Source organism: Polyodon spathula, chromosome 19, assembly GCF_017654505.1.
Source record: "Polyodon spathula isolate WHYD16114869_AA chromosome 19, ASM1765450v1, whole genome shotgun sequence".
NCBI lineage: Eukaryota > Metazoa > Chordata > Actinopteri > Acipenseriformes > Polyodontidae > Polyodon > Polyodon spathula.
This window is the reverse complement of record NC_054552.1, coordinates 9383368-9398161: the sequence shown is the minus strand read 5'-3', so window position 1 is coordinate 9398161 and position 14794 is coordinate 9383368. Positions and strand designations below refer to the sequence as shown.

Sequence of the window (14794 nt, the reverse complement as noted above, 5' to 3'; positions counted from 1 at the left end):
CAATGTGGAGGCATTACCCCCTGTCAGTAACAGAAAAAAAGAAAACTATACATTAATGCAGGCTTGTGGACTGCATACCATTTGTGCTTGAATTGGAACACACTGCATTAGCAGTCATTCTGTAGGCCCCCACTCAGACCCTTGGAGCACTAAACTATCTATTCTGTCAGGGATTTGTCAATCTATCTGATTATCTGTCAACTTACAGGTCAAAATACTTGTCAAACTACTGCAGGATACTTAAAAATATAAGGGTGTTTTATAATTGAAATGTATGTACACTGACTGCCAATTCTTTAAGCAACACTTGGAAGTTCTATAGGCCACTATAAGAGTAGTATAATAGATTTTAACCTTACTAAACCATCGTTTTGGAGATAATGCACTGTCACAGATATATTCTCAATATTATTAAACTATATTTTGAGGTGGGGCACATTTTGACGTATTCATGATAAAGGTGGAAGAACTTCTCCATTTTCCATATTGGCAAACATTATTTGAAATAAAAATTAAGCAACAACATATACGTATACAACATTTACTAAGGTGTTGGGTTGATCAGCATAAAGAATATCCCACCAGGATAAGCTATTTCTTCATTCAGAAACCATTTTGGTAATCTACAATAAGCTATGTTGGGGTCTTGTACCATGATACATAGCACTATTACAATACATCATGCAAAGAAAGTAATGAATCATCAATACACGATGAATTGTTACACCACTACTAACAACATTTTAAACTACAAGGCAGCTTGAGCTAGCATGGTGAATGCGGGGATACAGTTTCACAATGAACCTGAACACCCGCCTCCAACCAGCATGTGAAGGAGAGAAAGGACCCATTAACCTTCCTCTTCTCTGGGTGACTACTACATACTAAGTGTGCATCCTCCACAGCCTTACTGACTCCATGGGCCAGGGCTCTGGGGATCTGGAAGGTAACAACGTGAAGAGAACACTCTCAACACCATTCATGTCAATTCCCAAGTCAGACAACCCTAACACTTCAGCAGGCAGGCAGGCAGGCAGGCAGGCAGGCAGGCGACTGCTTTTAAAAAGATTGTGGGTCCTACATGTACTTTGAAGCAACCGAATAGAAGACTTACTCTGAAAGATAACAGAGAGCCTCCGTACTGAAATGAAGGTGTTTAGGGCTGGTATAAAAGTTACACTAATCAGGGTACATACCCTTCCTTAATTCTCTCACCTACATATCATGTATGTTATTTGGTTTCCAATTCTTGTTTTGTTTCTGTCATATCGTTGAAGCATATCTGTAAAAGTTTGAGCTCAGCAAGGTTAGTATTTTCTATATCAAGAACCACTTCTACAGTTGATGCCTGTAGTTAGTTTCCCACCAGGGCTCTTTGCATCATCAGTGTGAGAGACTAAAGGCAAGAGTGTGAGAATCATTTGGTTGTTAGTCTCACCTTCTACATCTGTGCGAGCTTCCCTGCTGACAACAGAACTAGCTGAGTTTTGCTGCTGCTAACGAGATACATTGAGTCTGAGGCATGTGTTTTGTTTTTCATTACAGGGAAGCTGCCATAGGTGATGAAGGTGAGACTAATTAACTTTAGTCTCACATTTATGATGCAAAATGCCCTTGTGCTGAACTAATCTAGTAATGGTTCTTACTAGAGAAAACACTGATGTTGCTGAGTTCAAACTTTCTAAAAATGTGTTTTAAAGATATGATGAACAGAAACCAAATATCCCAAGTGAGAAAATTATTTTTCATTTAGTAAATATATTATACTACCTTTATTGCACTTCTAAAATTGTTTTATTCCTCATAGAAAATATGCCTTCAGAATAGTTCCTCATAGAAACAGTGCCTATAGAAAGTCTACACCCCCTTGAACGTTTTTCACATTTTGTTGTGTTAGTGCCTCAGAGTTTCATGCATTTAAATGAGGATTTTTCCCACTTATCTACACACCATACTCCACACAGTTAAGAGGAAAATGTTTTTTATTGATAAAAAAATTATATATTAAAAATACAAAACTGAAAAGTCATAATTGGATAAGTCTCCAGCCCCCTGAGTTAATACTTGTTGGAAGCACCTTTGGCAGCAATTATAGCTGTGAGCCTGTTGGGATAGGTCTCTACCAACTTTGCACACCTAGATTTGGCAATACTTGATCATTCTTCTTTACAAAACTGTTCAAGCTCTGTCAAGTTCCTTGGGGAGCATTGATGGACAGCAATCCTCAAGTCATGCCACAAATTTTAGAAAGGATTTAGGTTGGGGCTCTGACTGGGCCACTAAAGGTCATTTACCTTTTTGTTCCTTAGCCACTCCAGTGTAGCTTTGGCTGTGTGCTTTTGGTTGTTGTCATGCTGAAAGGTGAACTTCCGTCCCAGTTTCAGCTTTCTTGCAGAGGTAAGCAGGTTTTCCTCAAGGACTTCTCTATACTTTGCTCCATTCATTTTCCCTTCTATCCTGACAAGTGCCCCAGTCCCTGCCGAAGAGAAACATCCCCATAACATGATGCTGCCACCACCATGCTTCACAGTAGTGATGGTATTCTTTGGGTGATGCGCTGTGTTGGCAAAATGCCAAAAAGTTCCATTTTAGTTTCGTCAGACTACAAAACTTTTTGCCACATGGCTACAGAATCTCCTGAGTGTTTTTTTTGCATACTTCAAACGGGATTCAAGGTGGGCTTTCTTGAGTAATGGCTTCCTTCTTGCCACCTTACCACACAGGCCAGATTTGTGGAGTGCTTGGGATATTGTTGTCACATGCACACTTTGACCAGTCTTGGCCATAAAAGCCTGTAGCTCTTGCAAAGTTGCCGTTGGCCTCTTGGTAGCCTCTCTGATAAGTCTCCTTCTTGCTCGGTCATCCAGTTTGGGGGGGGGGGGGGGGGGGGGGGGGGGGGGTGTGGCCTGATCTAGGCAGGGTCTTGGTGGTGCCATCCACCTTCCACTTCTTAATAATCGTCTTGACCGTGCTCCAAGGGATATTCAAGGCCTTTGATATTTTTTTATACCCATCCCATGATCTGTGCCTTTCAACAACTTTATCCCAGAGTTCTTCTGAAAGCGCATTGGTGCTCATGGTTGAGTCTTTGCTTCGAAATGCACTACCCAGCAGAGAGAACCTACAGGAACTGCTGAATTTATCCTGAAATCACGTGAATCACTACAATTTAACACAGGTGGAGGCAACTTAACTTGGTGTGTGATTTTGAAGTTGTGGGGTAGGATGTGTAGATAAAAGAAGAAAAAAAAACCTGACTTATGGCCGATATTCATCGTTGTAAGGGCAACTTTTTGAAACACAAATTGTTTTGTACACTATACACTCCCCCCAGTTTCTTACAGAGACGATGACATTCCCAGTCGTATGTTCCAAGTGAGACCGACTACTTAATTTACACAATCTCTGGGGAGACTCCGTGTTTTGATCCCTTCTGGCGGTCTGCGCTTCCTGATTTACAACGTTAAGTAATATTTCCGTACACGCAATAGGTCATCCGTAACTAAATATGTAAAGAATGAAGTAGTACATATGGTGACCTTCAACTTGCAGTTCTTACTACATCAAAAACAATACACTGCACACGTCCAAAGCAATGGCAGTTTCGCAGAGACCCGTTCAAAAATTGCAGACTAAACCATGCATAACAATTAAACAACGATGCAAAGAGGGGATGTATGCAGCTGACGGTGACATAATAACAATGTGCAGATTTTGCAACTGACGGCTGGAACGAGAGTCAAAAGACACCACTGTTAAGCATTAGCTGTTTATAACTTTTGGGTAAATTATGGCTTGTTTGCTTATATTTTGTATTAGTAAGCTAATTCTTTGTTTTATTTCAAGTGGAGCAAGAATTTCAAGAAATACAGTTTTAATATATATATATATATATATTATATATATATATATATATATATATATATATATATATATATATAATTAAAAAGAGTGGGGTGACTGTACATTACCATTACTAATGAGTAATTATGGTGACTAAATAAGTTTTTTTGTGCGAGGTCTGTTTATGTGAAAATGTTTTATAAAAAAAATGTATGTAGTTAAAACATGATGCATACGATACTATTACTGATATACATATATTTGAGTTGTTTAATTAATGTGCATCTGTAATAAAACAAAATTGTGAACAGGCTGTTTTTATGTTTGAAGACAATTCGTTTCAAAGATGAGATTCTTTATATACGAAAGATGTACAGAGAACTCCAAGAAAAATAGTTGGGCAAGTCATAAATGGATGATGTGTCGTCCCATGACTTTTTGACGTAACTTCGCTTATTTACAGTACAACCTTTTTTTCTGTATGGGCTGTGGTGTTAGAGTACTTATCCATATATTACAGAGTAACATAATTAATGCACTGAGAAAACATTATCACCAAAAAGCAATAAGACATTTTTTAATTAGATTCTGCCATTTCTCGTCACAAAACGAATAACAATTGGAAATACTTCAGTCAAGCTACAAGAAAGGAAAGCCTGTGATTCATGGCAGCTGGAGCACCAGGCCGATTAATTAATTAACATTTAGCTGAGGTTACTTTTTTACAACAGTTTTAATTTTACTCTGAATGGGTTGGCTTTGTTTGCAACCTGCTAAAATTGAAAGGAACCTGGTGGAGACTGGAGAGTTAATAAATATATAAAAAGCTAGTTTTGCACAGGAAATGGGTATGTACTGGGTACCTAGAGAATTGAATGTATTACCATTAGATATATATTGCCCCATTATTCATGCATACAGACAGGAGGGCAGGAGTGTGGGGTTCTGCTGGAATGGACGTGGTGAGGTGTCAAAGACAACTTTACTTTAAATTCTCTGGTTATCAATATTCAAATTAAATCCTTCTGTTGCAATGCAATTACTTAGGTGTGTGTATGCAACTATGTGTGTGTGTGTGTGTGTTGGGGGATTCAATGTTATCAGTGCCCTGCACAGTGTTTGGCATGATCTGTTATCCGTGGAGCCTAATAATGTTTGCCACAAGGCCTTTATGTAATCAGATGTTTTCATTTATCAGTGCCTCAGAAACATGCACAAAATTTGCCTGAAAAGAAAGGCTGAGGGAGTTAATAATCTGTTGGTGTCACAAAAAAGGCAGCTGGAAGTCAAAGCTTTGCTCCCTTTGTCTTATTTAAGTGCCGTCCTATTCAATGCAACATTGGCTTGGGGGAGAGTTAAATTTCCCTGTCGAATTACCCTTTTCTAAGTATCTAGCATATGCATGGGCTTATTGAGACAAGGCAAAGCACCTCCGAATTCTGACTGTTCAGTGTACAAGCTCTATCCAGCCCAGAGCACGGTAGAAAACTATTTTGGAAAAAAGGGCTAGGAAACTGTGCGTCTCTCTGCATGCGATACAGTACCTAGTACCTAGTTAAGGAGATACGAATATACCCTATCTTCTTAAAAAGGATGCATGTTTCTTGAAAATTTTGAACAAGCAGCAACATTTTTGTTAAATCATTACATAGTTACTGTGGGAGTCAATACAATATATAGAGAATACTGCATTGTCAATACTGCAGTGTGTGGTATGAGAATTGAATGCACAACCGATAGGTGAGATGCTACATAAACTCAGAGGGCAAAGCCCATGGGGTTTATCCAAGCAACTCACCCCGAGGGCAGGCATTCAATTTACCACACACAACCCCATGCAGTTTTTTTTTTTATAATCTCTGGTAAGCAGTTTTTTCCTGCCAAAGTTCTAAAGCTCTGCTCTACTTCGTTTGTCAGTAAGTTATTAGGCACAGTGAACTGCATAAAGAATTGTATTTAAAATAGTAGCAACTTTGATAATTTGAAACAATTTAAAATAATGGTTTGCATTATGAGAGACAGTACAGAGTGCCAGCTCTGTTTTTTTTTTTTTTTTTTTTCCATCAGGTTTTCGTGGCAACTTTTTTTTTTTTGTTCGTGCCTGCTGAAAAAAAGCGTGTTAATTATGCACTTTTTTTGTCCACTAGTTTGTTCCGAGGGTGTTTGTGTTTGCTAACATTTCTGTGTGCCTTTCTATGAGAAAGTAAGTCTTTCTGTGGCTTACATAGAATCAGAGTGTATTACAAAGCATCTTAGTTTGTGGACGAGAGATTTTTCAGGTGACCGAATTATAAATGTTTAAGGTGATTACCTCGTGGAAAATGTAGTTTGTCCCGAAGACTGAAAGCAGAGAGCCTGTTGCCAAGGTAGTAACTACTGCTTCTCTTGGATTTACCCGATTTCCAATGCACGTTGAGGGCTCTGAAGGGGTTGTTTATGAAGTACACATTAGAAAATTGTGGAGATGTGTTGCTGTTTGACAGCTCGTGCAGTGAGGGGCTCTGTTGCTGTATTAATCGAAAGTGTGTTTCCCGTATCACGCAGCTGTATGAACTGGATATATCAACTGGATGAGCCCATATCAACCATAACTATAAAACACTCCATAATGGTACATTTAGAAAACACTATAAGAAACTTAGTAAACTGAATGTTTTGACTAAAAGTCTTAATTAATATTGAAGGCACTGAAAAAAGACTTTTAGTCTAAACATTTGTCATTGCATTTACCAAGTTAATGTATAAATATAATTTTATGTATAGTTTTCTGTAGTGGTATATGCTCACAAATTAATATAGATTAACTGAAAATAAAACCACTGGTGCCAATATATTTATAAATAGGTAGACAAAGCACAGTTACTGGAAAATCACAGGCAAATTGCCCCCTCCATTAAAAATGTATTACACGGGCAATTTGCCCTCAGCAGTAAACAACTATAGTCTCAACTATATAGAGCAGTGTCTCAACTACACACAGTATGGTATATCATTGCAGGCTGCCAAATTCAATTGCTTTTAGGACCAGGTCAAAAGAAAACACCTGGCTTGCCTGAGCTTGTATCGGACTGTGCCTCCACTCCTAGTACTGCCAATGATTCACTCTTTAGCCACTCGTGCAATAATTAGAAAAGACAGACCAAAAATGTCCTGCTCATACCGGTGATTTAATACTCTTAAATGCTCCATCCGTTCAGCACTAGGAGGTTCAACCGTTATACAGTTTGGAGGCGTCAGCGAAAATAGATGATGTAAACTTGTTCCGTTCTAAGAAACCTCCGCTGTAAATCTCAGTACTCCAGCTCAGCCCCTCGAAGTGCTTTCCAAGCAGCCACAAGCGATAATATATGGGGGCTCTCCTTGGGCAAACTCAGCAGTGTTTTGTAATCAAATGTAACCTTTCAGGGTTGACAAGGCCCTAATTTATCCACGCATGGCTACTCTCCTTTTGTAGCTGGCTGTGTATTGATTGCGCTGCAGATTAGAAAAGTCCATTCCTTGTGTTAGCCAAGAAGGGGATTCTCTCTCCACCTCTGTTGCTGCAGAGACCTGTATTTAGGTACACAAATATCATTAATGGTCAGGACATCTGGAAGTTTTGAATAGACTATGCCAGCCTGCTGTAGTAATGCCCAAGTATCAAGTGTGAATACACCAGAAAGATTATGTTGCTAGTGCTAATAAGAGACAGGAAAAAGATTCACACACTTCTCAATTAACTTTTAGTTGTGAAAAAAGCTTTTTCGTGAATCACAAATTAATGCAATGAACTGTGCAAATGTGAAGACATTTTTTATTTTGTTATGACCATGTCAGTAGCAATGAATAAAAAATAAAAAAAAAGAATTGCTCCACACTCCTTCCGTTTATTGCTTGAATTTATATTATCTAAAATGCCTTTTTTTCCCCTGACTAAAATTTTAATGAATTGGGCCCATAGTGGATAAGTTAAAATAAAAGACAATTACGAATTAATTCTGGAATGATTAAATCTCTGCTAAAATTCAACTGCATGCCGCTACTTGCAATGTGCGATGGCACATTGTAAATGCAGCAATGTTTTGTAGTCCATGGGAACAAGGTGGTGCAAAACGCTGATCTTCTGGAGTGCAGAATTGACAGGCCCTTGCAAACTGTACAGCCCGGTTTAGAGCACAGAGACTGGACTCTGGGTGCGAGTTGTAAACTCTTTGTTTTAATGGTTAAGCGCAGTGGATACTTCACTGATGCTGAATATGCGTCACCTCGCTTGAGGCCGTGCGGCCTAGCAGCCAAACAAAAGCCTGGTGTTTAAATCCCAGAGATTTTCTCAGGGATTTACTGGGGCACATTCCAAACAGAACAACTCTGAACGTGGGAGGCTTTGAATATGAAGGACTTCGGATTAAGATTTTGGCAAGGCACACGAGGGACGAAGAACAATACAGCCTGTGGTGGTGTTATTGTTATTGAAATTCACAATGCATAGAAAAAAAAAAAAAAACAGAAAAGATTATCATACTTAAAATCGATCCCTTGCTTTTCTACTTTCGTGGAAGTGGTACTTGTTCAGCACTGAGTCTTTTCACAGAACTTTTATGGAAAACCTTGCCCCTTATGCTAACTAAATTAAACGTTTCATTCATAATCCACACACTATTATATTTCAATCCTGTTTTCTCAAATCCTTCTAACAGTCAACAGATTATAGAAGGGGGTCTTGGTTCAGACAGAGGGCATTTCAAAATTTAAATAGTTCTAGTACTGTACATATGCCTACTTTATAGAGAACTTTATTATAAATATGTACCACATCGTAAAAACATTAAGAAGGAAATCATGAGAATTGAAACCCTTTGATGCTTGATATTTACTCCCATGTCTTGGTTCTTTTTTGGACCACCTGCAAACTCCCCAGCAGAGGTCAGTGATCTGATGATCCACGGCCACCTCTTTATGGGGGATACAGAGTGAGGATGTCTGGGCTTGATTGACCCACCTGATGGCTCAGCAGTCCTTAGTGTACAGATAGGCGGGATGAGTTGAAATGAGAAATGTGAATATGAAACTAAAATATTTCCATTGAATTGCATGAATAGTGAAACGGTAGGTAAACAAATAAATAAAAACTGCCAGGTCACGATAAGCTGGGTAATTGGGAGAAGAATCACACCAACACTGTCTGTAGCATCCCATCTGAAATGTGAATTGACTTGCACTTTTGTTTAACCACATATCCCTCTGAAACTAAAGGAAAAAAATGATGTAACCCAAGAGACTTTCATGTTGAAAAAAGTTCATAGTAACATAACAAAACAACATCTTCGTTCACAGTTCAGTAGAAATAGAGAACACTGTGCCTCGGCTACGTTAAAACATTGGGATACGTACATTAAAAGCCTTAACTAATTTGACTCACCATTAAATGCACCAAATTTAGAGTGCTTAACTGATATTTTGCTGACAGCAACAACTTGGAATCTGTCCAAAGTTCTTTAAATGGTTAGCTGCGTGTTCCCAAAAGCATGTAATCTGGGCAAATGCTCTCTTTCCTTTTTACTTATGATTCATCTGCATTAATGATGAAGGTCTGGGAGCTGGAACTTGTCTCTTTCCTGTACTTTTATTGCCATGATCAAGTTGACCCTTTCTGAGTCAGGCAATCGGTATAATTCAGCACAGCAGTCTCTCTCTCTCTGCTATGAACAGTAATGGCACTTCAGAAGTGCTTAAGTACCTTTGACAGCAATTACTACACCAGTATAAAGTTAGGCATTAAACAGATGTCCATGCACAGGTAACAAGCTTACATTTAGTTGGGTCTGTCACCATGCCATTGATTTAAGGTGGTTTGCTACAGTTTAAAAAATCCATGTCTGCCTACCTGTCTTTATTGTTTTTTTTTTTTTTTTTTTTAAATTTAGTCGTCTCCAATTCTTTACCCCGGTTATCTGTATCCTCGGCTCACCGCTCGCAATCCCCCCACCGACTCGGGGAACGGAGGAGCACGCGTCCTCCAAAACATGCTCCTGCCAATCTGTCATTTTTGGCACTGCAGATCCACAGCGAGGCCACCAGACCTATAGCGCCGGAGGACAACACAGATCTGCAGGCTCCACTGCAGAACCACAGGCGCCCTGTCTTAGTTTTTTGTAATGATATTTCACATTCATCCATGTAAATATAAATATTGCAAAAACATGTTTTGGGGTAAAATAAAGAGCAATACAGGCATTACACATTGGTAGAAAACTGATAATATTTGGAGCACCACTGTACCTGTTAGACAATATTTTGCATATATGTAAAGAGGAGACTATTGTCTACTCAGAGATACCAAGATATTCAGTAAGCAAGGGGCCTGAGCGGGAAAAAAAGGATGATAAAAGACCCAGTCATTCTACATTCTTGTGAATCTACAACTGCACTTGTGAGAGGATTAGCTATTCATGGATAAACATTTAGTAAGTAAGAGTTCTTAGTGGGGTAAAAGGTGAAAATCATGTCTCTCCCCCAGTCGTTCTGTTTCAAGGCTGACGACACCGTAATTTTGAAAAGAAGGTGATTAAAAACAACATACAGACGTTTAAACTTAAAAACTGTGAGTGCTAAGTTTAATAATAGAGCCACGCACCAAATTTGAGCTGTGTTTCCATGAAAACATGCCAAAATGCGGGTTTTAAATTTAAATCCAACAACCAACCAACAAGGATTTGCGCTGGTGAAGGAAAGGTGATAACTGGATGCACAGTAATAACTGTAGCAGAACAGCTTAAGAAACTTCTTAAGCCACAATGAGTTTCTCTATAGCTTACAATCTTTTAGATTACTTTTGGTAAGAGTTTATGGCATATGAATATTGCATGAGCAAGACTGCATGAAGGAGAAACTGAAAAGACAAAAGCCAAGAGCAAAAAAACAGGACACCGCAATGCCTTTCAACCAAGCAAAAAGGGACTGATAAAGTCAGCCACTGTGTGTGCTGTTACTCACCATATTGAATGGCTGTGGCAGAAATCTAACGCAGAGATGATTTGTCGGAAGAATTTTCGGGCTTCCTTGGGCGTTAGTCTCCCCTTTTTTACCAGATAGTCGAAAAGTTCGCCTCCAGAAACGTGCTCTAGTACCAAATACCTGTCAATGAAAAACAAAGAACCACTTAGGAAAACCACACACTTTCAGTCAGGACAACTCCTGCCATTTAAAAGCAGCGTATTACATAAACATTAGACGTCTGAAAATAGCATGTTTTACAGCATTACAACTTGCTTTTTTTTGGTGCTCACACTCACCTTTTGAATTACTTAGTGTACTAACTCCTGAATTTGAGAGGCACGATCATTTTTCTTAGATTTTACTTCACATTCTAGCAGCAGCTTTTTGCACAATTTGCAATCGAGAGCCAGTCAAACAAAGCATTACAGTAGTCCATCCTAGATGGCACAAACACAAGTCAATTTCTCATAAACAGCTCCAAGCACACAACACGTCAGTCATTTTATAAAAGCACCCTGTACATCTTATTTTGTAAGCGAAATTTGCAAGGATGGAGGCCAAACGCCCTGTTCAAAAAGACTTTCATTATGTTTTTATCAGACATGGTAGTCCTTTGTCTTCGGGCTCTTACCGTCTTAGTGACTAAAAAGCCATCGCCACAGCTCTGGGATCACTGAAACTGTGTTAATTTAAATGTAATTAATTCAGCAAGTTCTTCTTTATGAGAATCACAATCATGACAGAATAACAGTATGAAAACATGAATCCAGCTTTAAAAGGAATGAATGACCTGAGAAATTCACAAATTCTCTACAAAGAAATCTTTAACCTTGATGCTCCACAGGAACACATGACAGTAACCGGTTCCTTGCTTTTCTTTTCTGTTATCCGTTAATAATCTGTTAGTAAATATTAATTTTGTAAGTGACAGAAATGTTACCACCGTATATGCATGTATGCTTCAAATTGTATAGTATGTGAAAGGGCCCACACAGTGCTTACGTACACTATAGCAGCGGCTCCTAAGCTCATAATCATTTTTGTGGCATTTCACTTTGTGAATAATTCCCAGACATAGCTACAGTACCATGAAACATACAAATAGTACATTATAAAAAACGAGTTACCCTGCATGCTGGTGAAACCTACATGGATGGTGTGATCAGTAATGGATTGTAACAAAATGTAAAGTCTTAACATATCTTGATTCCCTAGGTTAATAAACTCAACAATAAACTCAACCAACCCAAAAGAAGGTCAACATGACCTAGATTTAGATCCTCAGGAACTTCTGTCAATAGTAGTTTCTTCCCAATTGAATGACTGGCTCCCTAGATATAGCAATGTAAGCGTGACATATGGATTTGCATTCCCTGTGGCGAAATCTTTGCACTGGAACAGAAGCTATTAAGATACGGGAAGCACAGTGATAGTGTGTCCCACTAGCTAAACTATTTTCTAATAGTGGCACAGCACGCATTCCTATTCACACCCATGTCCTTACAGGACTACTGTTAATCTATCGTCCTTCTCACTTCAATACAGAATGATGCCTGCCACTGGTGATCACTGATATTCAGTGTGTTGCCCTGACATTGGGACACTATAATACGCACCAGTGAATGTGCTAGGCACTTCCCAGCGTAGCAAGCTGAATACTTAGATAAAAACACTTTGAATAGACTAATAACAATGGATTTAATGATACTCAGTAATGCATATACTCATACATACTGCTACAGTCCTGACAGAATTTGCAGAGTCGCTTACACAAAGACCTCAACAAGTACATCTGTACATCTGATTCAATTCAAAAGAAAAACTCAAAAACGCACAGCGCTCGTATGATTTCCCTGTTCAGTGGGGAGAACCAATCAGACATATTCTGCAGGCACAGTAAACGGGCTATAGGAAGCTTAACACAAGATTGTTTTTGATCTTATTATTTCCATATGACATGTTTGCCCATGTCTCAAAGTTTGACTGCGTAACTCCATAGAATACGGAATAATGCAGGTCCTCAAGATATTTTAATTAAGAGTGCCAAATTATTTACCACCATTTTCCTCCTCAAACTCAAATTACAGTATGTTCCCTCGATGCTGCAACTCTCCACAACAGCTCAGGAGAACTGAAGGTCAGTGGGCATCCTCCAATCCCACCACCAAGCAAATAGAGTATGTTTTGAGTGAATCTACCCAAGGTCTCAATCCAATTATTTGTTTTAAATGAGGAGGAGCAACATTTTAAGTTTATTCTAAACTAAAAGATAAAATAAACCCATTATAAAACAGCCCAGAATAAATTAAAGGCCACAGCTGCATTTAGCTGCAGTTTAGAAGCCTGAACTGTGGAAGAATGCAGTAAACACACCCAAGTAATTATGTTTTAATGGAAAATTGGCTGTGATTCCAGGAGCATGCAGCTTTGAGGAGGTTTGTGAATAGGATAATTAAGAATACATAGCCATAATGAGCTGGGCAGTAGAAGAGAAAGCCGGGCTCCTGTCCTCCTGGGAATAAAGAACAGCGATCTTGCTTCACATCTGGGCCCGGCTGTGCTCCGGCAGACCTCGTGATCAGCAGCCAGCAATGCAAGTGCAGCTGGGGGTGCTGACGTCTGCCCGGCTTTTCTGGCTGAACAATCTGTTCTCCCTCTCAGGAGCTTCTCATGTGGCTTTAACCATCCTCCTCCGCGCAACAGCAAGCGCCTGCTCTCTGGGATCACCATCCCCCTGAGAACCCCTTTGATTCCAGCAGTCAGTATCTGTTACAGGCAAGCGCTTGTTAGGGATTTGCATTCGGTGTGTTTACAGACTGGAGTTTCCAATCATTGGAACCCTGCTTGGGCATCTCTCTTTGCATATAAGTGAGTCCAGGACTGATCACGGCACACATATCTGAAGCCAGGCACTGTTTTTGAATGTTCGTTGCAAAGAGAAATTGAGAACAAAATTGAACCACCAATTCTATTTATTTCAACGGTACAAAAACTGAGCCAAACTAAACAAAATCTTAATTATAAATAATATTGTAGACCCTGATAAACTTATGATACCTCCATCTTACATATACTAATTACATTCCACATACTAATTATTCCTGTTTAACTATACATTCTGAAATATATAGCTGAGGGTTTTAGAAGATTTTGACTTAATGCCATAATGTTGTCTACTTAACCTTCTCATAGTTTTACCCCTGAATTTATGGTTGCATAAATCAGATAGACAAACTAATAATGTTCTAGAACTCACCAGAAACATGTCAAATGAACATCCTGGGGTCTGTCTTCATGTATATTTTTGTTTTTGCTGTATAAAAAAAAACTGGGCACTAGACAGAAGCCAGCTCTGAGTGCATCTACGGCAGGGTGAATTCATGTGGTACAAGATGACAAAACACACTCATATAACTGCAAACACCCGCTCTTCAGTTAGTTTAAATTAGCTCTAATGGATCAAATGGATGGACACGCATCACTTCAAGTTTTCTTTTTTTTTTTAATAGCCGACAGTGTTTATTTATGTCCATGGGTGCTACGGCGACGGTCAGTTTTCCAGGCAGGCCAGCCACTAGAAATCAGAGGATTTAATCTTCATCTTCACATTGGAAATGCCATTAGGGTTGGCTGGTTTGGAGCAGAGGCCCCATTTATCAAATCTTTTAACTATTTCAACACTGCATACTGTTCTAGCAAAGCTCAAACACTTTGCTTTCCACTGACAGCCCATACAGGGGGGGGGAAATTCACAGGTCTTGTATCCACTGTTTATAAGAGCAAATTGAACCTTGGTCCATTAAAACGTTCAGGTCTCCCCAGACCAGTTAGCCTGTTTGTTCTGTATTGATTAAACCATTCAAATATGATATTAAACCCTTGTACATAGAAGCCTATACATTATTCACAGGACACATACAATCTTATGTTACGCATACATTTTTAAACCCTCATTGGGAAGATTTTTTCTATTCCT

The 14794-nt window shown here is 39.0% G+C and overlaps 1 protein-coding gene across 13 annotated transcripts in view; it reads right to left on the bottom strand.

Moving 5' to 3' along the window:
- The window catches only part of LOC121294941 (serine/threonine-protein kinase BRSK2), a 221233-nt gene that overhangs the window by 61706 nt on the left and 144733 nt on the right, over positions 1-14794 (bottom strand). For all 13 annotated transcript variants that reach the window (XM_041219164.1, XM_041219166.1, XM_041219169.1 and 10 more), the window contains exon 4: positions 10816-10956. In XM_041219164.1, the coding sequence (XP_041075098.1) occupies positions 10816-10956 (141 nt within the window). The remainder of the gene's footprint in view (positions 1-10815; positions 10957-14794) is intronic.